The sequence below is a fragment of the Fistularia commersonii genome, chromosome 34, assembly GCF_037954325.1.
Source record: "Fistularia commersonii isolate RoL2024-O1a breed Wild chromosome 34, RoL_Fcom_v1.0, whole genome shotgun sequence".
Classification (NCBI taxonomy): Eukaryota; Metazoa; Chordata; class Actinopteri; order Syngnathiformes; family Fistulariidae; genus Fistularia; species Fistularia commersonii.
Window position 1 is genome coordinate 10,688,378 of NC_141317.1, and position 27,592 is coordinate 10,715,969.

A 27,592-nucleotide genomic window follows, 5' to 3' on the forward strand; every position below is an offset into this window, starting at 1 on the left:
TTGCGTTTTCAAACCGTCTGAACCGGGTTTTATTTCCCCTTCACCGAGAGCGTGGTGACCTTCTGCTTCACCCGCTGCGTCCCGTCCGTCGGCCGACACCGTGGGAACGGGTCGGGGCGCTCACACATGATGGCCCGACCCCTCGCCTCTCTCCGCGTGTGAATGACAGTCAAATATTAAGACTGAAACCTACAATTTGCACAATTTTGGACAGTAATTTATTTCTATATATTTATACACACACATGTATATTATTCTTTTTGTTTTTTTCATTTTATTCTTGATGCCTGCAGTTCTGATGCTGCTACCCCACCTTCCCCCCATTGCCCCTCAGGGATAAATAAAGTGTTTCTGATTCTGAAAACTCCCAGGCTGTTTTCAGTAATATTTTATCAAGTCCGCGTACTCTCTGTTAATTGTATTCGTTGAATAAATAAATATAGCTAAAGTGTGGTGCACGGGTCACAAAGAAATAAACACCAACTAGTTTCCTCTCAGCCATTTATTCGAACGTCAATGATTTCGTTGCTCGGTGTTCCCGGTCTCGGCGAATGAGGCCGAGAGAAATAAACTGCAAATGGATTAGAAATATACTCGTTACTTGCCCTCGCTGCGTTTGAATACAAAGACGCGGGCAGAAAAGTTGAGGGGGAAAATTTCTACACGACCGGCGATAAACGTGCCCGGAAATGACGTGAAAATGATTCGCGAATGAAAGAAAAACGTGCACGGCGGCGGACGGAGAAGGTGTGACGGGAGACAAAGAGGGGAAATGGAAAGACAGCTGGCTGCATCTCCAGGAAACCATCGGGCAAAATCAGAAGAATATACAGCTGTCATTTAAAAAAAAACACTTTTAAAGTGACTGTTTCTCTTCTTGGAGCTTCTTGGAGGTATCTGGTGCTGGTTTGTTTCATGTTCTTCAGGTGGCCTCCTCCCACAGGCGCCCTCTGCAGGGTTGCAGGTCTGGTCTTCTGGTGGGGAAGCCGGCGTCCAGCCGGCGTCCAGCAGGGGGCAGAGACGGTCCGGCTGGGCGTCCGGCCTCGGCGCCGCTCGCCTCCAGGGAGACTCGGCGGACCAGGTTCTGACCGGTCCTCCTTCCTGGGTGCGCGTCGTGGCTCGGAGCCGGTCCGCGTCGGCATCTCTCCCGGACGTCCGCCACTTTCTTTTTCATTTTCCCCCGGTTGCCGTGGACGACGGCCGTCAGGGAGCCAGCGGGAGCCGGGAGGGTCTGGTTTCAGGGCCGGTCATCGATCGGACACGGATAGGAGTCGATCGGCGGCGGCGGGGGGGTTCGGGGAAATGGAGCCGGAGATCGATGAGGCGGACGGAGGCGGGAGGAACATCGAGCGGTCCATCTTTGGTGACGGAGGTGCAAAGACCAGGAGACACGGCAGGAAGAGGAGCGGCGGCCGCTGAGCACGTGATTACACCCGACGCCACGGCTCCCCGCAGGCCACAGCGCCCGGCCTTCTACTGTGAAAAAGCGGTTATTTCTTTTAATGTCATTGCAGAATAAGACGTCACCAGATTTCCAAGTAATCGCTTTTGTCAAACTTCCTTCTCCGCCCTCTTCATTTCACCAATAGGGAGGATTTCCGTTTCCAGGTCACCTCCAAGGGACTTCAGAAGCCGCCTCTTCTTTTTCGTGATGCCTTCAGGTGTCATGGTAAGTTTGAAAATGATGCGCATCATCTTTTCCAGATGGGATCAATTTCCAAATTGATTTCCAATCGGTTTGCGTTTCGTTTCGGGGCCTTCGCTTCGGGTTCTGGTCTCTGAACAGGAAGTCTGATGGCATCTAACTGACCTCCAAGCTGCTCCTTCACAACAGCCAAGGGAACCAGTTAAAAGAGGGATGGATCTTAGTGTGTGTGTGTGTGTGTGTGTGTGTGTGTTTCTTGGTCAGGGATGAATAGAGTGATCTTTATGGTGATGATGTCATCAGGTGCTGCGCAGGGATTGGTTGAGCCGCATCCTGAGGAGATAAAACATGAATTAAATGAGTCCAAATGTATTTATTTGGATAATCATGACTTGATAATTATCTATAATTGATGATCTTGACTGAAAGTTCATATTTTGACTGAATGAAAACCCATTCTGACGTCACGGCCTCGCTCGGATACGATCCGGGGTCGGGACTGGTTGCCATGGAAACCCCATCCTCAAGACACTCCCTCCACACAGCCTCTGTATGAATTATTACGTGACCCGCGGACGCCACTGACGGAGAGCCGAGCGCCACGTCTCCCTCCCGACGCTTTGAATCCTACTGGTGAGCGAGGAGGTGAGGAGATGAGGAGATGAGGAGGTGAGGAGATGAGGAGATGAGGAGGCGAGGGGATGAGGAGGCGAGGAGGCGAGGAAGCGATGAGGTGAGGAGGCGAGGAAGCAAGGAGGCGAGGAAGCGAGGAGGCGCGTTGGAACCCCGGCAGGGAGTTGAACCTCCATCTGTGGCGCGGCGCTCCTCTGATCAGCCGCTCGCGTGAATCTTTAACCAGCGGCTGAAATATTCAGCAGCTCCGGCAGAACTAAAGAGCCGCTGCGTCTCCAGGAGTCAGGAGGCATCGCGTCGAGCGTGCCGGGACGGAAGCCCCGCGTCGACCGCCCGCGCCCCCTGGCCCCTGCCCTCCCGCGCCGCGGCCCCGCCCACGCCCACGCCCACGCCCACGACCATATTAGGCTCCGCCCCCCTACCGTGAACACGCGAAGGAGTGACCCTCAGAGGACTCGCCGGGATCGAGGCTCGTCCTATTTTGCGGAGGGCGAGCCGATATGAGGACGCGTGGACAATGCGTGCCTCGGCGGCAGGGGGCGGAGCCTCGGCGGCAAGGGGCGGAGCCTCGGCGGCAGGGGGCGGAGCCTCGGCGTACCTGGACTCACTGCGACCTGTCCGGCTCGATCTTCGTCTCTCCGTTCTGCTTCTCGTTGGAGGACTTCTGGGACAGACGCGCCTGGACGACGGCCTGCTGGACCAGGACAAACAAACAAGGGGCGTCAGAAGGCGACGGAGCAGCACCGCGGCGAAGCCCCCGCCGCGACCTCTGACCTTGAAGCTCCTCTTCCTCTTCTGCACGTTCTGCTCGGGGAGGAAGATGATGACGTAGACCTTGGGCAGGTAGAGCATCCCCAGGGACACGGAGGCGCTCAGCGACATGGACACGGTGAGCGTCATCGTCTGGATGAACATCTGCGGGGACAGTGATGTCACTTCCTGTCCTGGGTCACTGAACCTGGTGACATCATCGGTCACATGACCAGGACCATCCCTGCGATTCGGGATTACTCCGTGTGTGTGTGTGCAGACAATAGTGACTGCCTACATTCCCCAACAATGATTAAATCCCTTCCATACAGTGTCAGGCTGTGTGAGTGTGTGTGTGTGTGTGTGTGTGTGTGCGTGTGTGTGTGTGTGTGGGTGCTGGATGAATGTTATCTCCAGGCGTCAGGAGACACCAGGGTTTGTTCTCGTCTGGCAGCAGGACCTTTTCCAAAGGCCTGTGGTGGCGTGTGGACAGGAACAGTCTGCCTGTTGTTTCTGAATCAATTGGGTGAAATGGTGTGTTTTCACGGACGATCGTTCGTTTCCACCCGACTCACCGACTCCCCGCTCAGGCTAGAAGTGCACGACCAAGACCGCTCCTGCTGGACTGAGCTCTTCCTCGCCTTCTGGTCGCCCGGTCCTCTTTCTTCTCACAGTTCCTGTACCCCCCCTTGTCTTCCTCCCTATCTGGCTCCCCTTCACCCCCGCTGACTTCAGGTCCTCCGAAGGGTTAAACCCGGCGCAGCTTCCGCAGCGCCGCCGGCTAATCCCGGCTCCTGCAGGTATTTTACGCGGAACGGAAAATTCCCAGAATTCTCGGGGACTTAAATGTGTCTGAAAGCCCATCCTGTCTTCTCCTTTGTCTCCGTCTGGTTGCAGATAAATCTGTCCATTATCCCCCCCCCGCCTTTTATTGTCCCAAACTTTTCCCCGCAGCTGTTTGTGTGATTATAGGCAGGATTATAATCTGTAATCCAGCTCCTCCATTAAGGCCCTGTTGCGTCCTGAACTTGTTCTGACCCAGCAAACTCAAACCCAACTTCTCCCGTGTCCTGGATTAACCCTCCGCCGCCGCCCCCGAGGACCCGGTCCCAAAAACCAAAGCGGGTCCCGGAGGAGGCGGAGATGTTCCCGAGGCGAACCCACCTTCTCGGTGGACTGGGCCGTGCCGAAGAAGATGGGCACGAAGGCCAGCCAGATGATGCAGGTGGTGTACATGGTGAAGCCGATGGGCTTGGCCTCGTTGAAGGTCTCCGGGACGCCGCGGCTCTTCACCGCGTACACCGTGCACGTGACCTGGCAACACACACACACAACACAGGTCGCCTAGCAACGGGAGCGCGGGCCACGGCGGGCGGGCGGGGGGGCGTTACCATGAGAACGATGCTGTAACTCAGGCAGCAGATGATCGACAGGTCGGACATGTCGCACTTGAGGATCCCTCGGGCCAGATCGGGGTTCGGGGGGCGGAGCTCCTCGTAGTCGATGATGGTGTGAGGAGGAACCACGGCCATCCACACAAATACGCCCAGGACCTGACGCACAAACACACACACACACACACACACAGGGGTAACTTCTCCGATTGGCTGGCCTGAGGGGGGGCGGAGCCACGGGAGGCGCCTCACCTGGACGGAGATGAGGATGAAGGTGATGCCGAGCTGGGAGGTGGGGCTGATGAACTTGGGCGGGGTGACGGACCTCTTTCCCTGCTCGAAGATTCGGTAGATGCGGTTGGTCTTGGTCAGCATGGCGGAGTAGGTGATGGCCATGCCCAGGCCCAGCAGGAGGCGCCGGAACGCACACGCAACCACGCCCGGCTCCGCAATCATCAGGAAGGTGATCAGGTAGATCAGGAAGATACCTGGAGGCGGGTGGAACCTTCAGGTCACTCCATCCAGAGCTGCTTCCGGTACTTCACACCTGTCTGTACTGCTTCCGGTACGCCATACCCTACAGTACTGCTTCCAGTAGTCCACAACGGTCTGTACTGCTTCCAGTACTCTATACCCGTCTGTACTGCTTCCAGTACTCCCTACCCGTCTGTACTGCTTCCAGTACTCCATACCCATCTGTACTGCTTCCAATACTCCATACCTGTCTGTACTGCTTCTGGTACTCCACAACAGTCTGTACTGCTTCCAGTACCTGTTTGTATTTCCATACCCTGTCAGTATGTTCTACCTGTCAGTGCTGCTATTTTACTTCCTACTTTTCTGAACTTCTTAACTGCAGTACTCTCTATCTGTCAGTACTCATTCTGTCGGTACTTTGAAGCTGTCAGTTCTTCCTACCGTTCAGTACTTTCTTCCTTTCACTACTTCAAACCTGTCAGTAGTTCCAAGCTGTCAGTCCTTGGTACCTGTCAGAAGGACGTAGCTGAGTTCTCTCCCCGACGCCCTCACGATGGGCGTGTCGTTGAAGCGGATGAAGGTGATGACCACGGCGCTGGTTGCCAGAATCCCGAGCATGGCGAGGGAGGCGGGCACCAGGGCCCAGGGGGAGTTCCACTCCAGCTTGATGATGGGGGTGGAGCGGCAGGAGGTCCTGTTTGGGACCGGACGCATGTCTGAGGGACACATCTCACAGGTGAACTCGTCCAGCTGGTACTGGTAGCCGTCGCACAGCTGCAGGAGAGGCAGAAGGGGTTCTAGAGGTGGACGGGTCCGTACAGACGGGTCAGAGAGACGGACAGACTCGTACCTCGCAGTGCCAGCAGCAGGGGACGCCCTTCACCATCTTCTTCCTCTCCCCTGGTCTACAAGGGAAGCTGCAGATGGACTCTGGGACGGACTTGTCTCCTCCGGACCACTGCATCTCCTCCAGCTGGGGGGCCGAGACAGAAGGGGAGAGTCATCAGCGGGTCATACGCCTCAGCCGCTTCACAGGAAGTCCGATCAAAAACTCACGTTGAGTCGCAGGTTATTGGTCCACTGGCCGATCACATGGTAGCCCGGGTGGCTGTGGTTGGTCATCTGGAACTGGAAAATGTCGTAGCGACCGGGAGCGTCTCCGTTCTCGTTGAAGAGAACACTGGTGCCGGCACTCCCTGCAGGAGACGGAGATACGATCCCTTCTAAGTTCTCCTATCAATCCCTTCTAAGAAGTCCACCTGGATAAGCAGACTCAAATAAGAGCACCGCAGTGTCCGGAGTACTACAAGTACCTGCAGTAAACACAGGAAGCTCACAAAGCACACTTTACCTGGTATTTACTACATAACCAAGTATTCTGCATACTCTAAACGCTCCATGAGTACCACGTCAAAGTATAGGTCACAGAGTACTTCTTCATCCACTTTCACCTCTCTATCCTCCCACATAACCTTTGACTACTCCTACTTCTTCTTCTTCTTTGCTTCCTTTGGGCTTTTCCCTTCAGGAGTCTCCACAGGCAATCCACCCTCTCCATCTAACCCTTTTCTCTGGATCCTCCTCTCTCTCGACGTCCATCCATCTTCTCTTTAGTCTTCCTCTAGACCTCCAACTCCAGCATCCGTCTACCAATATCTTCGCTCTCCTCTGTCCATGACCCAACCATCTCAGTCCTCACTGCTCTCACCACTGTCTTCAACACCTTTCCTTTCAACCTTTGTCTCCTCCATAATAAGTACATAAGTGTGGTGATCTAGGAGGCTGTCCTGGCCTCCTTCCCCCAACCAATGACCTGCCACCAGAATGAGAACCATCTCCATGTCCCCTGTCCACCATGCTCCTCAGAGCCCTCCTCCATGAGGATACACAAAGACCTTGTATGCTCCACCTCTGTGAGTAAAACACGCTGAGTACTTCCGTTCTGCCCGCCTGTTTGCCCAACCGCCGATATTTCACGGCAGCTTGGGGACCAACAGGCGGGAAGGACGGCGAGCGGCGAGGCCGCCGCCCACCGCCGTGACCTCGCCGTTTGCTGCGCCTCCGGGACGCAAACAGGAAGCGACAGAACAAGAACAATCTGTTTCATAACCTCCTCCGCGGCCCGCAGAGCGAACGAGGTGACGGGGAACATCTGGAGGATCGTCTTCTCATCTCGCGGAGACCCGGCGCCGCCAAACGCCGGCAGACGGCGCCCGCCATCATGTCCAATCACGTCACGCGGCTCCAAAGTCCACAGAGATTTTTAATGATTTGGGTTTATTCTGGTTCTGAGGTGGAACAGGTGGACGAAAAGGCGTCCTCCTCACTCCTGAGTGTTTCCAACCAGCTGTGGGCTTTAATTATTGACACACACACACACACACACACACACACACACACACAGAACACCGAGGAGGCGCTTCCAGGGGAGAAGAACGTCCCGCTGACACTGATTGGTGGAGACGGCCTCGCCAGATGATGAAGTCAGTTCCCGTCACCCACTGGTGTCACTTCAAACCTCCTGAATGACATCGCTCAGAGAAGAACGCTTCTGCTCAGATGTTCCTCACTTTCCAAACAAGTCTTCATCGCGATGCTTTGAATCTCCCCGGCTCTCATTCGGACGTTCACCGACGTTCTCGCGGCCTCCGGATGTATCGGTCCAAGTCTTCTCCGAAGGTTCTCACAAACCCAGCGTTCTCCTCAGACCCGCTCGCTCCCCGGAGGAAACAAGTAAAGTGCATTAACCTATTATTTCTCTGAATAAAGAAGAACCTGCCGTGGAAACGAAGCTCTGGCCTCTTCATCCTGAGCCGGAGCAGCGAGAGCGTTGGCGTGAGGTGAGCCGGTCCACCCGCCGCCTTGGCCTCACTACGTGTAGAGAACGTGTAGCTCAGTGGTGGAGCGCATGGATGAGGTCCTGGGTTCAATCCCAGCATCTCCACTGTATGTCGCTTTGGATAAAAGCATCTGCCAAATATCTAGATGACAAAGCTGGCAAAGACGCGATCGAGTCTCTAGAAGTTCTCCTGCTCCAGAACCCCTGCTGGCACCGCTGAGCTCACCTTCACTTTGTTAAAAGTCGCGCGGGAACGCATCTCGTGATGGCAGAAGTCCACCCAACTTTGTATTTTCCACTGACACCCCCAGTGCACCAGCAATGATGTATCCCGAAGGCCCGGAGGTCCAGTCCAAGACACGCCTGGTACCTAGTTGCCCACTTCCAAAGAGTGTGAAAAACAACTCCTTACTAGGGAGTGACCTTGACCATGGAGATCGTGGTATAAATCCCTGCCGCTCCCTGAGAGCGGAGCTGAAACCTCCTCAGCTGCACATTCGGCCGGACGCTCCTCAGCGGACGTCTGGAGAGGACGAACCATCCCCGCGGGGGGACATTCATTTCGGCCCGGGAATTCTCCAAAGTGTAAACCACTCATTGCTTAAACTTAGTGGGTGATAAGAAAACTACATGTCCTATAAACTGTGAACTTAGTAAGAAAAACTACATGTCATATAAAATGTAAACTTGAGTGGAGCGAAAAACCTGCTGGCCTCGTTACACGTTTTTGTTTGATCGATGGTGCAGGGATGCATACGATGACAAAAGCATAATAACATTTGATCGTGGTTTGGGATTCTAACAACTTCCACAAATGGAACTCCCTCCTTTCAGGAGGACCGACTCGGGGGACGGGTGTCGCGGTCTCACCGTTAAAGTTGACGGCCCGGATGTAGTCCAGCAGGGCTCGTCCCTCCACGGGGTCCATGTTGCTGCAGACGCCGGGGCTGCCGGGGCAGAGGTCCTGGTGCATGTTGTGCAGGGCGTAGGCCACGGCGTACACAGCGTCGATCACAAACTGGACCTTCCCCTCCTGCTCGTACGACGAATCCCGTCCGATTCGCTCCTCTCCTGCGGGGGGGGGGGGGGGGGGGGGGGGGGGCATGTGAGATACACACACACACACACACACACACACACACACACACACACACACACACACACACACACACACACACACACACACACACACACACACACACACACACTGCACACCTCCCGTCTGGTGAGACCCTACCTGTGCACTTCTTCTTGTCCGGGTCCAGCTTGATTCCCGGCCGGGTCAGTTTACACCTGAAGTCGTCCTCCCAGAACTCGTTGAACCAGATGTTCCTGCGGTTGTTCTCCAGGGAGCGAGACATGAAGTACTGATCGAAGCCTGCGCACATACACACCGTCACACACACGCGCCGTACTCGCAAGTTTCCGACGCTTGGCGCGCTTTACCTTCAATGGACGCCCGTTTGGGCAGGATGGTGACGGCGCCCTCTGCGACGTCCTCCAGCTCCATGATGGGGGAGCTCTTCGCCCCCCAGCTGTCCGACCCCACGAACAGGAAGTGCCCGGTGAGGTTGGCGCGTCGGGCCGCCTCGAGGACTCGCCTAAGAGCCGCCGGAGAAGAGACCAGTGAGAGGGATTCAAAGCCGGGGGATAAAGTCAACCTCTTTGCATTTCTTGAATGGAAAAGGTGTTTCAGCAGGAGCCGCGTCTCCATGGAAAGTACAGCATCAAAGCGAGCGCAGAGGACGTCTCAACACGTCCGAGGCAGGTGAACGTGCTTCGAATGACATCTTCCTTCCTTCTTTACAAAGGAAACCCCTATTTCACCCAATCCAGGTAAAAAGAAGTGAAAACGACCTTCAGCTGCCAGAGAGAACCACGATTACTGAGAAGAAGGACTTGATCTTTTCACCGCAAGAACTCAGGCTCCCTCTTGTTCTCCTGAGGACGGTTCTTGTCATTTCTAGTCGGCGTACGTCCCGACGTTCCTGACCTCCTCGCCGACCGATCGGAACACGACGCCCGCAGGTTTGTGTTCTCACTTGATGTCGTCCTCGTTGGCGAAGATGATGACTCCTCTGGCGTTGCTCGTCTCCATCAGCCGCTTGATGATCTTGTCGAACTCCCCGGCCGTCGGCTCGCGGGGGATCTTCACCGACTGGGCGATGCAGACCCCTCCTGAAACAGACGAGCTAAACTGAGCAAGAGAACTCAGGCGGAGTGTTTTGTTGGGTCGGCTGGCTGGACCGCTGCTCCGCCACGCTCCCGAGGCAGCGGCAACGTTCAGCAGAACGTCGTCAGCGTAGAAGGACAAGCCGCCGGCTCCCGGGCGGAGGGTTTCACTGCAATCGTTGTTTTTGAGATTATTGTGCGACGTGCTCACGGACTCGTACCGGCTTCCCTGGAGATCTGCATGAAGGCGTCCACGCCGCTTTCGCCGTAGTTCCCTTCTGACGCCAGCGTGGACACGTAGTTCCAGCCCATGGCTTTGACGATGTCCAGCATGGCTTGAGCCTGGTAGGAGTCCGGAGGAACCACCCGGGAGAAGAAGTCGTAGCGGTTGTTGTCGCTCAGCTCCGGGGCCGTCGATGCATAGCTCACCTGAGGGATCTGAGGACATCAGGAGGTCAGTTACAGAACTCCAGTCCTCATGATGTCCACAGATCATGAACGCAGAGGACCAACGTGAGCGCTCCCCTTTGGAACCGGGAGAACGTCGAGATCGCAAAACAACCGGAAGGACAAGATGGACTAAAGGTCCTCCTCTGATCCGAAGACACGAGTGAAGTTTAAGAAGATGGTCTGCTTCCACCTGGTTGGGTGAGAAGGTCAGTTTTCATCTGCACGGTGCTGACCGATGGCCACAGCGTTGTCTAGGTGGTGTGGAAAGGAACACCGGCGTTCCTTGAGGGACTCCTTGTCCAACCCCGTGTTCTCTCCGGGTTCTCCGTCTCCGTCCCGCGGTCCAAAACCAGCCGCAGGTTCATTGTCCGTCGGCGCAAACGAGAGGGTGATCGGTCGAATGGCAGCGACTGAACGCCGCGTGAAGCCCCGCCTCCGTCGCTGTGACAGCTGTGATTGGCTGCAGGGCCCCGAGTGACAAACACTGAATGAATAATGTGACGGCACCTGTTTGTTGGGAGGGATCATAAATACTTCTGAATTCTTCATGGATCTCCTTCTGAAGCACCGAGTCAAAGTGAGCTGGAATGTTTCCATGAAGGAGGGAATGAGCATCAAACGGGAGCACGTGTTCTCCTGGGTTCTCCAGGGTTCTCCTGAAGGCGTCCCCAGCCTGGATCCATGCAGAAGGTGCAGTCAGGAAGGCGTCCGACGCCAATCATCTGCCAAACTAAACCTGTGAGGCTACGCCTTCCAGACCTGACCAGTGGAGGTCCTGGAGGACACCTCTGGAGGCTGGACCTCTGAGGACAGGAGGGGAGGCCGTCACATGGAAGCTTCGCCAGGACAGCGGCTGCTCCATGACCTTCACCCGCATCTCCAGCCAGACTCCCTTCTTCAGCTGGTGGATCAATACGATGCAATGGAACACCAGTGGACATTTGCGTGTCTCCTCCTCCTCCTCCACCCACAGCTCCCTGACGTGACCTGGAGCTTCATGTGACATATCTTCTTGCAGAAGATCCACCTCCATTAAACGATCTGAGGAGGGAGGTCCTGCAGTCCCTCCAGGACGGACACGTCTTCACAGCTGGTCCTGTTTGCAGGAGGGGGCGGAGCCAAACACCGTCACTGGGAGGCGGGGCTTAACCTGATCCATCAGCTGTCAATCAAGAACCTGCTGACTGATTTTGAGTTGTGAGAAGAAGATGGAGAACCTGGTGAGAACCTGGAGAACCCTGGCAGGAACCTGAAGAACATAGTGAGAACAGCAATGTGTATATGTCTTAACTTCTACCTGTAGCATCAAACACACACACACACACACACACACACACACACACACACACACACACACACACACACACACACACACACACACACACACACACACACACACACACACACACACACACACACACACACACACACACACACGTTCTGATTGCACTCCGGAGATGTTTCATCATCAGCCGTCCAGCCAGGCCATTGCCTGACACATCGGATGGGCTTGTCGCCATGGTTACCACCCCTGCCAGTCACATGTGGCTGACTGGCGGAACTGGAAGTGGCGGCGGCGGCGGCGGCATCCAGTGGAGCCGAGCGTTGCCGCCTGAACACAACGGGAGGATTAGAGTTGTGTAACAGGCAGAATGTGTGTCAGAGCTGCAAGAGAACAATCACATTAACCTCCAGTGTGTGTGTGTGTGTGTGTGTGTGTGTGTGTGTGTGTGTTCCTGCACAGATTAATGAGGGTCTCCACATTAATGAGCTCCTAAAAGTGGACTTTGCTTTGGCGGCCATCTTCATCTTCATCATCATCATTGTTACGTGTTGACGAGGAAATGCTTCATTGGAGCGAATTAAATTGTTGGGGAGCGCACACACACACACACACACACACACACACACACACACACACACACACACACACACACACACACCAGACAACCTGTCTGTCAGCGATACATTAATTGTGATGTAAAATCAGAGGTTGTAACAAAAGGTCGGCCATCTTGACCATTTTCCTCCACGTCGACCATGAACACCTTGTCCAGCCGACGCTCCCGAAGCCCCCTGACCCCAGGCACACTTTCAAAGAGGGGGGGGGCATCGGTCTATGAGAGCAGGCACACACACACACACACACACACACACACACACACACACACACACACACACACACACACACACACACACACCGGACTCATTAAAAGCTGTCATTAGAGGCCGGCAGCCATGCAGACAAAAACTGCTTAAAACATTAATCCAACATCCAGACTGCCCCCCCCCCCCCCCGGCAGAACTACCCTTTGCCCCCCCACACCACTAGGAGCCCTCATCCTGGAGGACCAGGACCCCCGACCTGCCCCTCCTCTAGGGGCTGCTGGCTCAGCCCATGGGGCCCTGGCTTGGAATGGTGACTGCAGGGGGCCCTTGAGCAGGGCAGCACCCCGACCCTGCACCCCTGAACCCCTAACTCTGGAGCACCTCCACTGTGCACGCTTACGAGTTTGTGTGTGTGTGTGTGTTTCAGACCTGCGTACAGTGGGTGAGTTCCAGTTTTCTGAGTCTGAATAATTTAACTAAACTCAGTTCAACTTAACTTCCTTTAATTAACCTACTTTACTTAGCTTACCTAGATTAAATTAGCTCAACAGGAGCTGCATGGAACGGGTTCAAGCAGGTTGGACTGGGTGGACAAAAGTGTCAGGGGCACCAAAAGATAGAAGAACATCAGCCAGAAGGAAAGGAGAGGTGGAGGAGACACTGGGGAGATGATCTACAAACACTGACAACCACCAGAAGACAGGAGGCAGAGCTGGAGGTGGCAGAGATGAAGATGCTGAGGTTCTCTTTGGGTGCAACCAGGATGGAGAGGATCAGGAAGGAGTCCATCAGATGGACGACACATGGTAGATGTTCTGGAGAGAAGGTCAGAGATGGTTGGGTCATGGACAGGGGAGGGAGAGTGGAGATATTGGAAGACGGACGCTGGAACTGGAGGTCTAGAAGAAGACCAAAGAGAAGATGGATGGACGTGGTGAGCCAAGCTATGAAGGTAGTTGGTGTGAGAGAGGAGGATCCAGAACAGGGTGAGATGGAGAAGGTGGGTTCAACCCCAGAAGGGAGAAGCCCAAAGAAGAAGAAGAAGAGTGGCGGGATGTGTGGCGCACGTGTGGTTGTACCTCGAAGAGGCGCAGGATGTTGGCCACCATGATGGAGACGGAGCTGGCGGAGGCGCCGACCACGGCGACCACCCGCTCCGGCCGTCGGATGAGCGGCGCGCCGCCGTCGGAGCAGCGGATGTCGGAGGTGTCCTTCTGGATGAGCGCCTGCACGAAGGTGAGCGACTGCTCCAGGGCGTAGGTGTCCCGGGAGCAGGTGTCCAGGATGCGGGCGCCCAGCGTGATGTTGGGCAGCAGCTCGCCGTCGGCGTTGATCTGGTCCAGGGCGTAGAGCATGGCCTCCATGCGGTGGATGCCCTTCTCCTTCTTCAGCTCTCCGCAGGGCAGGCCGTGGGGGCCGCGGGCGTGGATGGGGAACAGGCCCCCCAGCGTGATGTCGCCGGGGATCTTGATGGAGTGCGGGTGGAAGTGCTGGTGGGACGCCGCCGCCGGACGCCGGCCCGTCCCCAGGCAGAGGAGCAGGAGGGGGCGGAGCCACGCCGCCGGGCCCCGGGGGGGGAGCGGGGAGGGGGCGGCGCCTGATGATGTCATCACGACGTGAGGCTCAGCGGAGGATCTTCATCCTGGCGGGATCACCCGAATCAATCGATCCAGCCGTCCACCGATCGATCGCTTTCTCGTTTCATTGGGTTTTCAAGGTCGGAGGATTCACCCGCGAGACCGCGAGTTCACGCACTGATCACATGCTAGGCTCGTTCTGCGTGGCTGTGGAATCCACGGAATCACCTCCTTCCTGCCGTGGAAGGACGCGCGTCCTCACAAAACAACAGGTTCCACAGACAGTAATGATTGGCTATTATTTCTAAAAAATAAAACGGTCCATCGGTGCGCAGGTTGAGGCACGAAGGACAAGGAGCTGAGACCAAGGGGAATACATGAAGCTGAAAATAGTTTAAATCCATGCAGGTGGGAATACATGAAAGTATAAACACAAGGAATTCTAAGTACGCACAGGGTGGATACATGAAAGTAAAAATACTTGTATTTTCAAGTACACACAGGTGTGAATACATGAAAGTATATAAATACTTGTATTTCCAAGTACGCACGGGTGTGGATACATGAAAGTAAAAATACTTGTATTTCCAAGTATGCACAGATGTGAAAAAAATGAAAGTATATAAATACTTGTATTTCCAAGTACGCACAGGTGTGAATACATGAAGGTGTGATGACATGAAAGCGTGAAAGTAGATATAAACACATGCACGGGTGAACACGTGAAGCACTGAATACATGCAAGTGTGAATCCGTGAATGTAAAAATAAATTTCAAATCAAGAAAGTATTTTGGATAATTAATTGCTGCTCATTAATCTCGTGTGATTCGGTCCGCCCTCAAATCCCCTTCTGAGAGAAACCCGTTCGGTCCGCGTCTATTCTCCTTCGAACCCACACATTTCTGCCGATCGATGATCAATGAAGTTATCGGACGCCGGCTTCCCGTTAAATTCCTCCGGTGAATCCGAGCCGTACTCACCGGTCCCGGTCCCGCTGGTCCTGGCCGCCGGGCTCCGGCTCCGGCGGATGCCGCAGAAAGTTGCCCGGACTCCGGCTGTCCTCCGCGGCCGCTCGGCTCTCACCTGCCCGCCCGGCTCTCTGGCGCGGACTGGAGCTCCGCGGAGCCGCGGCGGCGACGGAGCGCAGAGCGGAGCATCTTCTCCGGGGAGCATCTTTGACGAGGCGGCTTCCCCGCAGCCCCACAGCGACCTCTGCCTCCCCCGTGGGGCGCCAGTCACTTCAGCCGTGTTTTAGGTCTTCCAGGTCATTTCTGTGGGATATTATCACTGGAGGCAAAATGATCAGCATGTTTCCAGATGTAGGATTTTTTAATCTAGACTTTTAATTCAGATCTTGATGTCATCCTGTGATCGCTGGCTGCAGGAGGTTCAGGAGTGTTTGCGGTGAAACGCTCAGGGAGGCGGGAGGCTCCGGGCCAAAGGCCTCTGGAACAAGTCAGGGGCGAGTCAGAGACGTGTCCACAACCTTTTCCTGGCCATTTTCATTTAATGTGACTTGAGGGCGAGAAGTCCGTTAGAAGAGTCCGAATCCCCGCTCAGTCTCTGATTGGCCGACGGTCCCCCCGTGGCCCATCAGCCGTCTCTCTGCCCGTCGCCCGATTGGTCGGCGCCCGTCCGGGGTCGCTTGCTCTGCGGCCGCTCGTCCGGCGGCTCCTCGTCTCTGAACCCGTCGGCGGTGATGCGGTACGGGACGGCGGCGTCCGTGTGGCCCGGAGATTTGAAAATGTCCGCCACGCGACGCGACCCCGCCCAGTGCAGGAGGAGGCGGATGGTGGGGGCGTGGCCCCAGCTCTCACCCAGGGCCGGCACCAGCTGCGACCGGCCCCCCCGCAGGCGGGTCGTCATCTGGTTGGTCATCACCACGGCGATGTCATGCTGGGTCGCCATGGCGATGAGCTGCTGGGCGAGCCCGTTGAGCAGGCGGGTTCTCTGGGACATGTCGGCGAAGTGCTGGCGGAACGGGAACGCCACGCTGTCGATCACCAGGAGGCGGACCTCGGGGTGGCCGGACAGGAAGTCCGGCAGCAGGTGGATCTCGGCCAGCAGCTCCACGTAGTCATGGCAACGCACCTGGAACACAACATTTCCCGATTAAAAAGTGATCGATGCTGTTTGTCCTCACAAACGTGTTAAAGCTTCTCAGATCATGAGAGCTTCGATTCGGACCATCAGACATCAGAGGGCCGCGGGTGTTCCTGTGAATCTCGGTAAACCATTCGAGCAAAGGCGGCTGTTCGTCAGAACGCAGCCGCGTCAAAGCTACGTTTGTCTAAATCTTAAGTTTCCCCGAGCGGTGCCCCGCGTGAACGTGTGCGTTACCACCAAGACGGTCGTCGCACCAGGAAGATGTTGGAGAGCACGGTTTCCACGGTGAAGCTCTTCACCGCCTCTCGTTGCTCGGCGTCCTCGGCCAGCAGGGCGCAGTGACGGACGGCGGCCGTGGCGATGTCCACCGCTCTCTGGACCAGGAAACTCCCCTCCGTGTCGATGAAGACCGCCTGACCTCCGACCCCCCCGAAACATGGCGGCACCTGAACATCCACCGCCAGCTGCAGGCTGGTGACATCACAAAGGGGTAGTGGAAAAGTATGGGACACCTGTGTTCATGATGTCAGTGATGTAAACACCACAGCAACAGGGTTAAGGTTTACAATGTATGTGTGTGCCTTTCGAACCAGAGTTGTGTCTTCCCAACTCCCGGCGCCCCACAAAGCTCTGTGGTTTTCCCGACAGGAAGTCCACCCCCAAGCGCTGCGTCCAGCTGAGAGGAGAAGGTAACGATGCTCCGGAGCTCCTCCTCCTTCTGCAGGAGGTCGAGGGCGGTGAACAATGGTGCTCCTGCTCCTTCATCACCTCCTTCTCTCCTCACCATTCGCAGCACTTCTAGCGCCTCCTGCTGGGTCACACCGGTCTCTGTGACCGACACACACACACACACACACACACACACACACACACACACACACACACACACACACACACACACACACACACACACACAGCTGCAGCAGGCTGGCTTTGCGCAAACCGACACAGCAGGATCATCTGTCGTCCAGAGAGCAGCTTTGATATGTTCGCCTGTTGAAAATCATCGCTTAACTTTGCATTTACAATTCAGAGAGAATAAACTAAACGACATTTATTTTAAAGTGTTTACAGTCAATATTGAGTTTTAAGCGCCGAGAACAGTTTTATCCTGAAAACAATGGCTTTACAGTTAAACTAGTCAGAAGTGAATGGGTTCACTTCATTTGAAAGCGGTGTCGGAGCTCCGAATTTGAATGCTTTATTATGTTTAAAAATGGGCGGATTCGCGACATTTTCCAACCCGAACTGCTCAGAACACCGAGGCCTCCCGCAGCCGCCCGTCGGTTCCGTCCCCGGCCGTGTCCCGCCACCGAAAAACGGCAGGAAACCGAAACTCCGGGGTATTTCCAGCGGGCTCCGGCGCAGAGCTCGACAGCGCGGCCGATACCTCGGGCCACTTCCAGCGGCTTGAGGTGCAGCAGGTCCGCGGTGGACTGGAAGCCCGCGGCGGCCAGTTTGGTTTTGACCCCGGGACTCAGGGACAGACTGGACACCGGCCTCTGCATGGCGGCCGTCAGACGGCTAGGCTTCCAAACGCCGCGCCATGACGGCTACGTATCCTGCATGACTTCCGGCCACACCTTTCAAAATAACACTTCCGGTTACAGGTGTCTGTTTTCCACACCGAGAAGCAGTATTTCCATCCGATTATAAAGACACATCACATTTATCGAAAAAAAAAGAAATAAAATAATGAATGACATATTTATGACGAACAGGGGTTCCGTCCAGCCTAAAAATGTATTCGTTGAATTTTAGTCGTATGACTATAAAAAAAAAGTTTCCCGTTGGTTAAAATACTCAAGTGATTTTATCAGCATTTTTGACAGATTTCATTAACAAAAAAGGACTGACTGCATTCGTCAAATACGCCATTTTTCATGTGATTATTTCAATCCAGATTCCACTCGGAGGTTGTTCACTTTAAATCTGTTTTTTTTTCAGCTCCAAAAGCTGTTTGGTTTCAATAGATTATATTGATTTACTAACAAATCTATATACACAACAAATATGTTAAGCCAGGGGAAATACAAAAAATACATATTTACAAAAAGAAAAGACAGCCATATAAGGCTTATTACTAAAATACTTTCTAGGCTAATACACGTACACACAAATAGTTCCAAAATTAAATTCTTTCTTACTGCTTTCCGGTTCTGAGGTCCATTAATAGTGGCGCTCTAGTGATCCATTGCCTGTGGAAAGAATGTAAAGTTTGGATTGCGGTTCATCCGCTTCCTTTGGTAAATATGACATGTTGCGAGAGCAACACAAGTTGGAGAAAAAAAACAAAGTCATTTCCCTTGGTGTGGTCTTCGTAGGAAAGAGAAAATGTCTGGTTTATATTGATATATTGATATATATTGATATATATTGATGGCCTACCAGCCTCGGCTTTTACTTTCAAAGCTCAAACAGGAAGTTGCGGACGTCTTCCGCTGACGTCATCAGACCGCGACCGTGTTTGCGCACGTGAGCCGCGGCAGCGCCAGTGTTCCGTGTCGGAGCTGGAAGAGCCAGGAGGCTAACGGTGAATTAATGTCGACTTCTTAAATAATAAGTTCTCACGGCCGTGTTTGTTCCTCCTTAGAGCAAACACGACAAGGCAGAATTGTATTGTGAAAGAATTCCCGAGTCTGCGTCCGAGGCAAAAAGTAAACAGACCGAGCGTTCAGGTTATCAGGATACCGCTCAATAATCGATCATTCAATGAGCCGCCGAACAAAGGGATTTCTATTTATCAATAGCGTGTCTTAATAATCGCAGCACCGCTGCGGAGGGGAACTTCCGGGCCCCGATACCTTTGAGAAGACACCTGGAACCAATCAGACCACGAGTTTCATATGACGTCACGTGAAACGGACATTCAGTTTGCTGTTCGTCCCTGCAGAGCAGAAATGGAGAGGAAAGACGGTGAAGAAGGAGAGAAGGAGGAAGAAGAAGAAGATGATGCCAAGAGCGGGGAGAGGGAGGATGAAGATGCTGTGAGTGAGGAGGAAGGAGAAGATGGACGTGAGGGCACAGGGGAGAGGGAGGGTGAAGGTGCTGCAGCTGAGGAGGACGAGGACAGGGAGCCAGGAGATGATGATGGTGCGGCTCTGGAGGACATGGACGAGGATGGGGAGCAAGGAGATGATGATGCTGTAGCTCAGGAGCATGAGGAGGAAGCTGCAACCCATGAAGGAGATGGTGATGAAAATCCCCCTGTAAAAAAAAAGGTCAAAGTGAAGGGAGGTAAAGCGACTTCCTGTCCAGACAGGAAGTGCGTCCCGGGCATTATCTACCTGGGTCACATCCCCCCGAGGCTGCGCCCCAAACACCTGAGGAACATGCTGTCGCTCTACGGCGAGATCGGACGCATCTTCCTGCAGCCCGAAGGTGGGGGAGCGACCTCCGCCCTCTCGTCTCCTCACCGCCTCGGTCTGTTGTACGCCGTCGACTGATCGATCACCTGTATTGATCCGCAGACAAGGCCGTGCTGCGGAGGAAGAAGCGTTCTGGCCTGAGGAGGTGTGACTTCACCGAGGGGTGGGTGGAGTTTAGAGACAAGCGCGTGGCGAAGCGTGTGGCGGTGTCGCTCCACAACACGCCAATGGCGACCAGGAAGCGCCAGACGTTCTGCTCCGACCTCTGGTGCATCAAGGTACCAGCCACGGATTTTACCACAAACATTAAAAATTACAAATTATTATACAAACTGGGGAGGTAAAACATCTAAACAATCACTGATGAAAGATATCACATTCGTGACATAGGATGTTTCATGTGTGTGTGTGTGTGTGTGCATGTCTGTGCGTGTGTGTGTGTGTGTGTGTGTGTGTGCAGTACCTCCACAGGTTCCAATGGACTCACCTCAGCGAGCGTCTGGCTTATGAACAGTCGGTTCTGCAGCAGCGTCTCCGAACCGAAGTCTCTCAGGCCAAGAAGGAGACCAACTTCTTCCTGTCCAGTGTGGACCGCAGTGTCCAGATGGACAGGAAGCGCAAGCAGAGGGAGAAGGACGGGGAGGAGGTTGGTCACACACACACACACACACACACACACACACACACGCTCGAGTTCTTTTCTAGAAAATAAGGTTGATCACAAAGAATGAAGCAGAAAATGACAGCCAGACTGAAACACTGACAACAATAATGTGTGTGTGTGTGTGTGTGTGTGTGTGTGTGTGTGTAGGTGGAGGAAAAGACGTGGGACTTCACCCAGAGGAGGACGGAGGAGGAGATCCAGCAGAAGAAGAGGAAGCACCTGGAAAAGACCCGCCTCCACCAGGAGAAGAGCCAATCCAACGTCTCGCTGCTCGCCAAGATTTTCAACACCTCTCAGTCCTAGTGGGTCGTTTCCATGGAAACACGCACGGGGACGCGGGCCTCGACTGTTGCGGTGACAAGGGAGGCCGCTGGTTGCCCTGGCAACAAGGACAGGATGAACTTTGTGTGTTTGGATGTGAAAGTGCAGAAGCTCCGTGTCCTGCCTGGTGTGGTTGTTGGTCATCCAGCCCAGAATCCAGACGCCAGAAAGAAAAACTTTGCACCATTTTGAATGGAAGTATTACTGAATAACGTGTTCTAATTTTTTTTTCCACATATTTTTTTTATTTAGTTCACACCCTTCAGGTCATCTCTGCCTGACATTATGGGATGGACACACAGGTTTTTCCAAACTATATCTTTATTTCATTTTCTCAAACACTTATTTTCACTGAGTTTCATGTCATTTATTTGGGATTTTTTAACTTGATTACGGTGGAAGTTCATCCAGATGATTAGATTCCGTTTATTTTGATAATCTGCAAGTTTTCAAGACCTTATTGTCCATAAGAACTGAATCGTGTAGATATTTTTGATACATTTTTGACAGATTCTCATTGAATTTCCAGTGTTATTGGATTTACTGCAGCTTCCTTGCTCTTCTCTCTGTTCTTAGTCTTTATGGATTTAGTTTCAGATGGGATAAAGGTAAATATAAAGTGAATTGTGCCATGTCTCTTTTTTAGGAATCCAGTTCAATTGATATGAAATTATTTGCAGGTTCTGACATTTCTCCAGACACTGGACTCATCTTTTGTTGAGGACTTTAACCTTTCAGTTCCATTGGATTTACTCTCTGGCGTGTGACTGCTTCCTGTCTGGTACTTCTTGCATTTTATTCTGAAGTCTCACTGCGGCTTCGCTCTGGAAACATGTTCAACAATCTACTTTCTGCCTCTTACTGTGGTAGGAGTTTTTAAAAATAATCCTAAAACCTCCTGGTTCTTTGCACAAGGACATCTGAGGGATGATGTTGGCTTCCAAAAACAATAAAGGAGTTCGATAATCTGAAAATAATTTTCTGGAAATCCATGAAACACTTCTAGTCAGTTAATTTTGAAATATTTCTTTGTGGGAAATTGTGAAGGAATAAAGTGACAGAGAAGTTCCTATGATTGGAGTTCGTCTCAAGCAATCATGTCCTGTAGTGCTGCAGTGGAAGGTCAAGGGTCAACTCTGCTGCTCTCAGCCCTGTCTTCCAGAGGGTTTTTAAAAGTTCTCTACCAAACAATAAGAACTCTCCTTCTCCACCTGGTCGCCAGGCAAGATGGTGAAGGGAACAGACGCAGTAATCGCTCTGTCTAGCAGGACCCTGAGATAGAATCCAGTTTGGACCAAACTCATAAACAATAACTCCCTGAGTTCATTAAAACAGACCACATACTGCAGGACCTCGCCAAGTAAGATCTGTTTCCTCCAACACCTTTAAGTCAAGAACATGAACAAAGCTACTGCTAATACTAAAGCTAAAGCGCTCTCTTTTCATGATTATTGTACTTCAGAAGACTTGAAAACTAACCAGAGATGAAGATGTTGAGGTTCTCTTTGGGAGTGACCAGGATGGAGAGGATCAGGAATGAGTCCATCAGAGGAACAGCACATGTTAGATGTTTTGGAGAGAAGGTCAGAGAAGCCAGACTGAAATGTTTGGGTCATGGACAGAGGAGGGATAGAGAATATATTGGTGGACGGATGCTGGAATTGGAGCTGCCAGGCAAGAGGTCTGGAGGAAGACCAAAGAGAAGGTTTATGGACGTCGTGAGAGAAGATATGAAGGTAGTTGGTGTGAGAGAGGAGGATCCAGAGAATAGGGTTAGATGGAGAAAGTTGACTCGCTGTGGCGACACCTGAAGGGAAAAGCCGAAAGAAGAAGAAGACTTGAAAACTAACGTTGGAGGCATTAAAAACATGCTGACATCACCCAGGAATCCTCCCGATGCCTTTAAAAAAGAAAGCGGACGAGCGCGAAGACTTTGTAATTGACAGAGAGGAAATCCCTAATGCTGCAATATTCAACGTAATCACTTCTCCTCAGAAGCTAATGTTAGAAGTCAAAGCTGAAGTTAGACAAAACACAGTCGCCATAACTAACCTGGCGAAAGCGGTGGAGATATAAGAGAACGTAAAAGTCATTTCAAGGCAATGAAAGTCGACATCAGCCGCATCACAGAAACTAACACAAAGCTGGAGAGCAGAATATCAGAATTGGAAAGCAAAGTAGCTGATTCAGAACTCTAAAAGAAGACAGAATTTGAATATGAATGGTCTTAAGGAGGAAAAGGGGGAAAACATCCATGAGCTCGTGGCTCACATCATTTAACAAATTGTTCCACAAATGGACGAACAAGATGGACTTTATCTTAGAATCTGTACGTCGGATCGGACCAAACATTGGCGAAGTTCATGGGAAACATCTACAGAGTTGAACTGTGGCGAACATCTAAACAGACCTCAGCAAGGAAGACGGAGAGGCAAGGAGAGCTATCTGGCCGAAGGTGGAACAAGTGAGGACAGGAGGTTATAAAACTATATTCCGAGGTTCCTGCGCTTCCATCAATGGTCAGAGGGTCACTCCATGATGCTACTGCTTCTGCAATCACTGCTTTTCAAATCTGTTTCATACTCAGGGTTCTGCTGTGAAAAGCTCCAATATTGGTACACTGCAATCTGTTTAGTCCTCATTACTTAGTTTTGAATTCTGTTCTACGTGTCAACTTAAAAGTAACATGTCTTTTTTGTGCGTAAATGCGAGGGGCCTGAGGGACTTAATACAAAGAAGAAGACATTTTGGATTCAACAATGGGGAGACAAAGCTTACTTTCGTCATGGCACTTCAAGGTCAGCAGTGTCTGCGATTTTGCTTAATAACGTCCAAGGGCAGGTTATTTCACATCTAGCAGTTGAGTACGGTCCCCGGTTGATCCGCGTCACAAGTATCAACAATTTGAAATCCCTTTTAATCAACATGTACGGATACAATAGCATAAAAGAAAACAAGAGACTATTAGAACAAATGACGGCACACTTAGAAGATCTTCAATTTTCTCACCCGACTGACAGTCTGATAATGGGTGGGACTTCAATCTGGTCCAGGATGCACTTTTTGATAGATATCCTTCTAAATACCCTTCAAGCCATCCTAATCCCATATTTAACGACTTCTGTCACAAGCTGAATCTGACATTAATCCAGCAGCTTTTCAATACATTCCGTTCAATCCCAATCATAATCTAAAATCCAGAATTGGCAACTGGTTAATATCAAATCATCTGCTGAGGTATAAAATGAGCTCTAGCACATCGGAAACTCCACTAGGAGACCATTGTGTTATTTATCTAGTTATTGCATCCAAAACAGGAAGGAATTCATCAAACAAACACCAGAAATTCAATTCCAATCAGCTGAAAAACGCTGAATATTGTCGAAACATTAGATCCTGAACTAAAGCAATGAAGTCCTCCGAGGAACTTGCATCTCCGGTTAAACAATGGGAGTTCCCAAAATATAAAATTTGCCGATACTCTATTTCACAAAAGCAAAAAACTTAAAAAAGATCTCGGCAATAGAGAATTGGACGTTCTGATGCAACGACATACCTGTTGTAACAAACCTAGCTTGGATGAGAGTGACAAACAAAAAATAATACAATTAAAATCGACTCTAGATAACATATATACTGATAGAGTCTGCGGTGCATTTGTTAGATCCAGAGCAAAATGGATCGAAGAAGCAGAGAAAAACTCTGCGTGTTTTTGTGGTTGGGAAAAAAAGACGAGAGAAGAATAGCCTCAGATCCCTTTTGATTAACAACAAGGAAATTACAGGTGAGACTATAATGTCCTCTGACATCTTGAAATTCTATAGCCACCTATACAGCTCTAAATTCTCAAAAAGTGATTGTGACTCCTTTCTCACAGATATTGCTCGATATGTCCCCAAAATAAACAACAACTACAAGCAAACCTGTGAAAAGCATCTGACAATTGAACTTGACACTGCAGTGGGTTGACTATCTCCCAGCCAAGCTCCGGGTTCAGATGGTCTCACAGGAAATTTCTTGAGACACTTCGGAGAGGATATAAGGGAACACCTCTATCAGGTTTTCTTGGAAATCTTTGAAACTTGTACACTTCCACTGACATCGAGACACGGGGTTATCATTTCCATCCCAAAACCCAGTAAACATCTGCGTCTTAAAAACAGAGGAGCCATCACTCTCAGAAAGTCGGACTATAAACTTTTATTTCCCTGCATCCTAGTCTCCCGTCTCCAATCGGGAATCTCAGACATTATTGCAGAGATACAATCGGGCTTTGCAAGAGGAAAATTAAGCCACAATAATATAAGCCTTGTCATGGACCTCATAGAAGATAATGGCTTCATATTCTTCTTGGACTTTTATAGGGCCTTTGATTCTGTCCGACATCCATTTATCTTAGCAACGCTCGAACATTTTGGATTTGGATTAAAATGTAGAAATGTGATCCGTGGGCTCTATGAGAATAATAATAGCTGTGTCATCCTAGCGAGCGATATCGCTCCAAGCTTCCATATTGATGTTGGAATTCCCCAAGGTCGCCCGATTCTGCCCTATCTATTTATATTAGCGACCATAATGCTAGCCATTTATATTAAAAATTGTAACACTATCCAAAAGTTAGATGTTTTGGGTCCAGAAATTATTATTAGCCAGATGGAAGATGATACAACTTTATTTTTGAAAAATTAAAAAATTCTCCAAGGCATCAGGATTATCTTTTAACCTAAAGAAATGTGAACTTTTTGCATTAATGACTAACCACTGAAAAAAATCTGCAGTGTTCCTATGAAATAAAAAATAAAAAAGTTGGATATTTTACTTTCTAAGGATCAAAAGTTAAGTCAGTTCAGGAACATAGAAACTAAACTTAATGAATGTAAAGCTAAATTAAATATATGGCTCCAAAGGGATTTGTCAATATTAGGCCGGATATATTTGACCAAAATGGCACGTTTACCTAGATGTACAGTATATACCCAATGTATTCCACTGCTATTCCAAATCAACTCATAAAATCTATTAACTAAACAAATTTTCATTTTATTTGGAGGAACAGACCACATTGTCTGAAGAGATCACATATGGTGAAGGTAACAAGTGAAGGAGGGCTGAAGGTGATTGATTTGGGCTGCCTCAATGGGACACTGGAGGTGAACTGCTTGAAATCCTGGGTCATCATCATTCATCAAAATTCCTGTCAAATGATCAGAGTTCCATATACAAATATTATTTTACTGGAAATGATAGATGTGCACAACTTCTCACCACATGGTACAATAATATGGAATAATAGATACGTGCTGCATCGCAACAAATCTCTCTTTTACAAGGAATGGTTTGAGAAAGGTATATGGTCAATAATTGACTTGATGGATGACAATGGTAATCTTTTAGACTATGAACAGTTCTGTACCAAACACAGCTTTAACCCTCCCATATTAGAGTTCATAAAGTTACGTAACGCACTACCCCGACAATTTGTATTCCTGACCAAAAATAAAATGACGCACCAAATAATACAGCCACTATCACTCCAGGGAATCTCCATTCTGGACAGAAAATGCAGCAACTCCTTTATTAGAAAATGTTTTACAGAAAAGGTATTCCCTGGACGTCAAAAAAAGTTAAAAAAAAAAAATTTGATAAGGAATTGATTGCCACGCTGCGAACTTTGTATCTGACTCTACGCATACCCCCCAAGGCAACAGAGACCCACTGAATGACATCTACCCATCTAAGGAATTATTGAGGGGACGCTTTAACTTTGAAGATAATATTTGTAAATAATGTGAAGACAACATTGAAACCACTGACCATATATTTTTCTCATGCGAAAAAGTACAAGGCTTCTCAGCTAAAACTCAAAAATGGGTTAAAGATCATTTTCCATCGTCACCAATTTCCCTCTCAAGAGATGATATAACATTTGGTTTACTTTTAAACAACAAAAGAGAGGAACTCTGTGTCAATGTAATGCAAAAATGTTCCCCACAATTTTACATTATTTCTTAAAGATTTTGAATTATATAAAAACTCTTTAAAGCGTATGGAAAAATCCACAAACCAAAAAATATATATTTTTTACCAATATTCCTTTAGATCCACTGAGTTAAATACATATTCTATTTCCCTTGCCATTTTAATTTTTTTATTCTTCATTTATTATTATTATTATTATTTTAAGTTATTATTTTTCCCCCCTTGTTTCTAAAATCAAACATTTGTCACAGGTCTTTAAGAGTTAATTTACAGTTAATTGATTGCATACAAGATGAATGTCCTTTTGTTTCCTCATGCCTATTACTATAATTGAAATTCGATTCTATTTAGCCATGTTTGTTTGTTCATATGTTTTGTCTGTTTATATAATATATGTTCAATAAAAATTAAAAACCAACAAAAAAAACAATAAGAATTCTCCCCGCCATTTCCCGGGTTTAGCCCCGTGGAGGCTACATGCTAGCAGCGCGCCTTCCCTTCGTCCCTTTTCTCCTCAACTTTTCGGTGAAAAAGACTCACGGGAGTGAAAACCTGAACACCGATAACACGAGTGATAATTACTGAGAAAATACCGATCGAAGTTTAACGGAATGAAAACGCTTTTATCGTCATTGTCAAGGTTATTTACCAGTTCGGAGCTAGCGGAAAACTTGACAGCTTGAAGTCGTGGGCCTGAAGAGACCTCCACCAATCAGAGGCGCCCTTGTTACTACGTGGGATTGTGGGTAATGTAGTACCTCTGCGGGGTAAACACGGCCATAGACAGCAAGGGGCTACCTCTTTTCAATCTCCACAGGAGAAAACTAAACTAATATTTGCATGATCAAAAAACACATACATCCAAACGAATAAACTAAATCACATAATTTCAGTGTCAGACCAATCTTGAAAAACAGAAATCTCTGGATTGATGGACAAACTGGCAACAAACGTTTATTTCAGGTAACGCTTGGGTTGAATCGATGAACTCATTTACTGTCTTCCTTATTGTCCGTTATACTGAGTCTGCCTGTTTATTTGGGGCCATTTCAAACAGAAGATTTTATTTCTGACCAACAGCAGAGGTCAAAAGTCATCAGACAACAT

General features: G+C 50.4%; 3 protein-coding genes across 6 annotated transcripts; 1 reads left to right on the plus strand and 2 right to left on the minus strand.

The window, feature by feature from the left end:
• Positions 1–1,864: 1,864 nt before the first annotated feature.
• Positions 1,865–15,236, minus strand: grm6a (glutamate receptor, metabotropic 6a). Of its 2 annotated transcripts, none has more exons than XM_086141264.1 (16): positions 15,028–15,236; positions 13,549–14,111; positions 10,132–10,348; positions 9,781–9,916; positions 9,185–9,339; positions 8,976–9,116; positions 8,609–8,809; positions 5,956–6,095; positions 5,750–5,872; positions 5,409–5,673; positions 4,675–4,910; positions 4,420–4,581; positions 4,193–4,342; positions 3,053–3,193; positions 2,877–2,969; positions 1,865–1,978 (listed from the first exon to the last, which is right to left on the minus strand). In XM_086141264.1, exons 2-15 carry the CDS (start codon positions 14,077–14,079, stop codon positions 2,883–2,885), a joined length of 2,685 nt encoding a protein of 894 aa, XP_085997390.1. In that variant the 5' UTR covers positions 14,080–14,111; positions 15,028–15,236; the 3' UTR covers positions 1,865–1,978; positions 2,877–2,882. The 2 variants fall into 2 exon arrangements, with proteins under 2 accessions (XP_085997390.1, XP_085997389.1); XM_086141263.1 differs by having other exon boundaries at positions 2,877–2,972.
• Positions 15,237–15,357: 121 nt separating this feature from the next.
• On the minus strand, positions 15,358–18,615 carry rad51c (RAD51 paralog C). Of its 2 annotated transcripts, none has more exons than XM_086141266.1 (5): positions 18,301–18,615; positions 17,544–17,736; positions 16,744–16,981; positions 16,408–16,624; positions 15,358–16,138 (listed from the first exon to the last, which is right to left on the minus strand). In XM_086141266.1, exons 2-5 carry the CDS (start codon positions 17,659–17,661, stop codon positions 15,641–15,643), a joined length of 1,071 nt encoding a protein of 356 aa, XP_085997392.1. In that variant the 5' UTR covers positions 17,662–17,736; positions 18,301–18,615; the 3' UTR covers positions 15,358–15,640. The 2 variants fall into 2 exon arrangements, with proteins under 2 accessions (XP_085997392.1, XP_085997391.1); XM_086141265.1 differs by having other exon boundaries at positions 16,720–16,981.
• Positions 18,616–21,480, plus strand: abt1 (activator of basal transcription 1). Of its 2 annotated transcripts, XM_086141268.1 has the most exons (5): positions 18,616–18,686; positions 19,047–19,534; positions 19,624–19,799; positions 19,982–20,167; positions 20,333–21,480. In XM_086141268.1, exons 2-5 carry the CDS (start codon positions 19,054–19,056, stop codon positions 20,486–20,488), a joined length of 999 nt encoding a protein of 332 aa, XP_085997394.1. In that variant the 5' UTR covers positions 18,616–18,686; positions 19,047–19,053; the 3' UTR covers positions 20,489–21,480. The 2 variants fall into 2 exon arrangements, with proteins under 2 accessions (XP_085997394.1, XP_085997393.1); XM_086141267.1 differs by having other exon boundaries at positions 18,618–19,534.
• Positions 21,481–27,592: the final 6,112 nt, after the last annotated feature.

What these genes read in the sequence shown, in the direction of transcription:
- grm6a (XM_086141263.1), bottom strand. Translation starts at nt 14,079, where the DNA reads ATGACATCATCAGGCGCCGCCCCCTCCCCGCTCCCCCCCCGGGGCCCG. An exon ending in GCCAACGAGGACGACATCAA is followed by an intron (nt 9,340 to 9,780) that starts GTGAGAACACAA and finishes GGCGGCTCTTAG; the next exon opens with GCGAGTCCTCGAGGCGGCCC. An exon ending in CCTGCTGCTGGCACTGCGAG is followed by an intron (nt 5,674 to 5,749) that starts GTACGAGTCTGT and finishes CCTCTCCTGCAG; the next exon opens with CTGTGCGACGGCTACCAGTA.
- rad51c (XM_086141265.1), bottom strand. Translation starts at nt 17,661, where the DNA reads ATGCAGAGGCCGGTGTCCAGTCTGTCCCTGAGTCCCGGGGTCAAAACC. An exon ending in GCCGCTGGAAGTGGCCCGAG is followed by an intron (nt 16,982 to 17,543) that starts GTATCGGCCGCG and finishes TGTCGGTCACAG; the next exon opens with AGACCGGTGTGACCCAGCAG. An exon ending in GAAAGGCACACACATACATT is followed by an intron (nt 16,625 to 16,719) that starts GTAAACCTTAAC and finishes TGATGTCACCAG; the next exon opens with CCTGCAGCTGGCGGTGGATG.
- abt1 (XM_086141267.1), top strand. Translation starts at nt 19,000, where the DNA reads ATGACGTCACGTGAAACGGACATTCAGTTTGCTGTTCGTCCCTGCAGA. An exon ending in CATCTTCCTGCAGCCCGAAG is followed by an intron (nt 19,535 to 19,623) that starts GTGGGGGAGCGA and finishes ATTGATCCGCAG; the next exon opens with ACAAGGCCGTGCTGCGGAGG. An exon ending in CCGACCTCTGGTGCATCAAG is followed by an intron (nt 19,800 to 19,981) that starts GTACCAGCCACG and finishes GTGTGTGTGCAG; the next exon opens with TACCTCCACAGGTTCCAATG.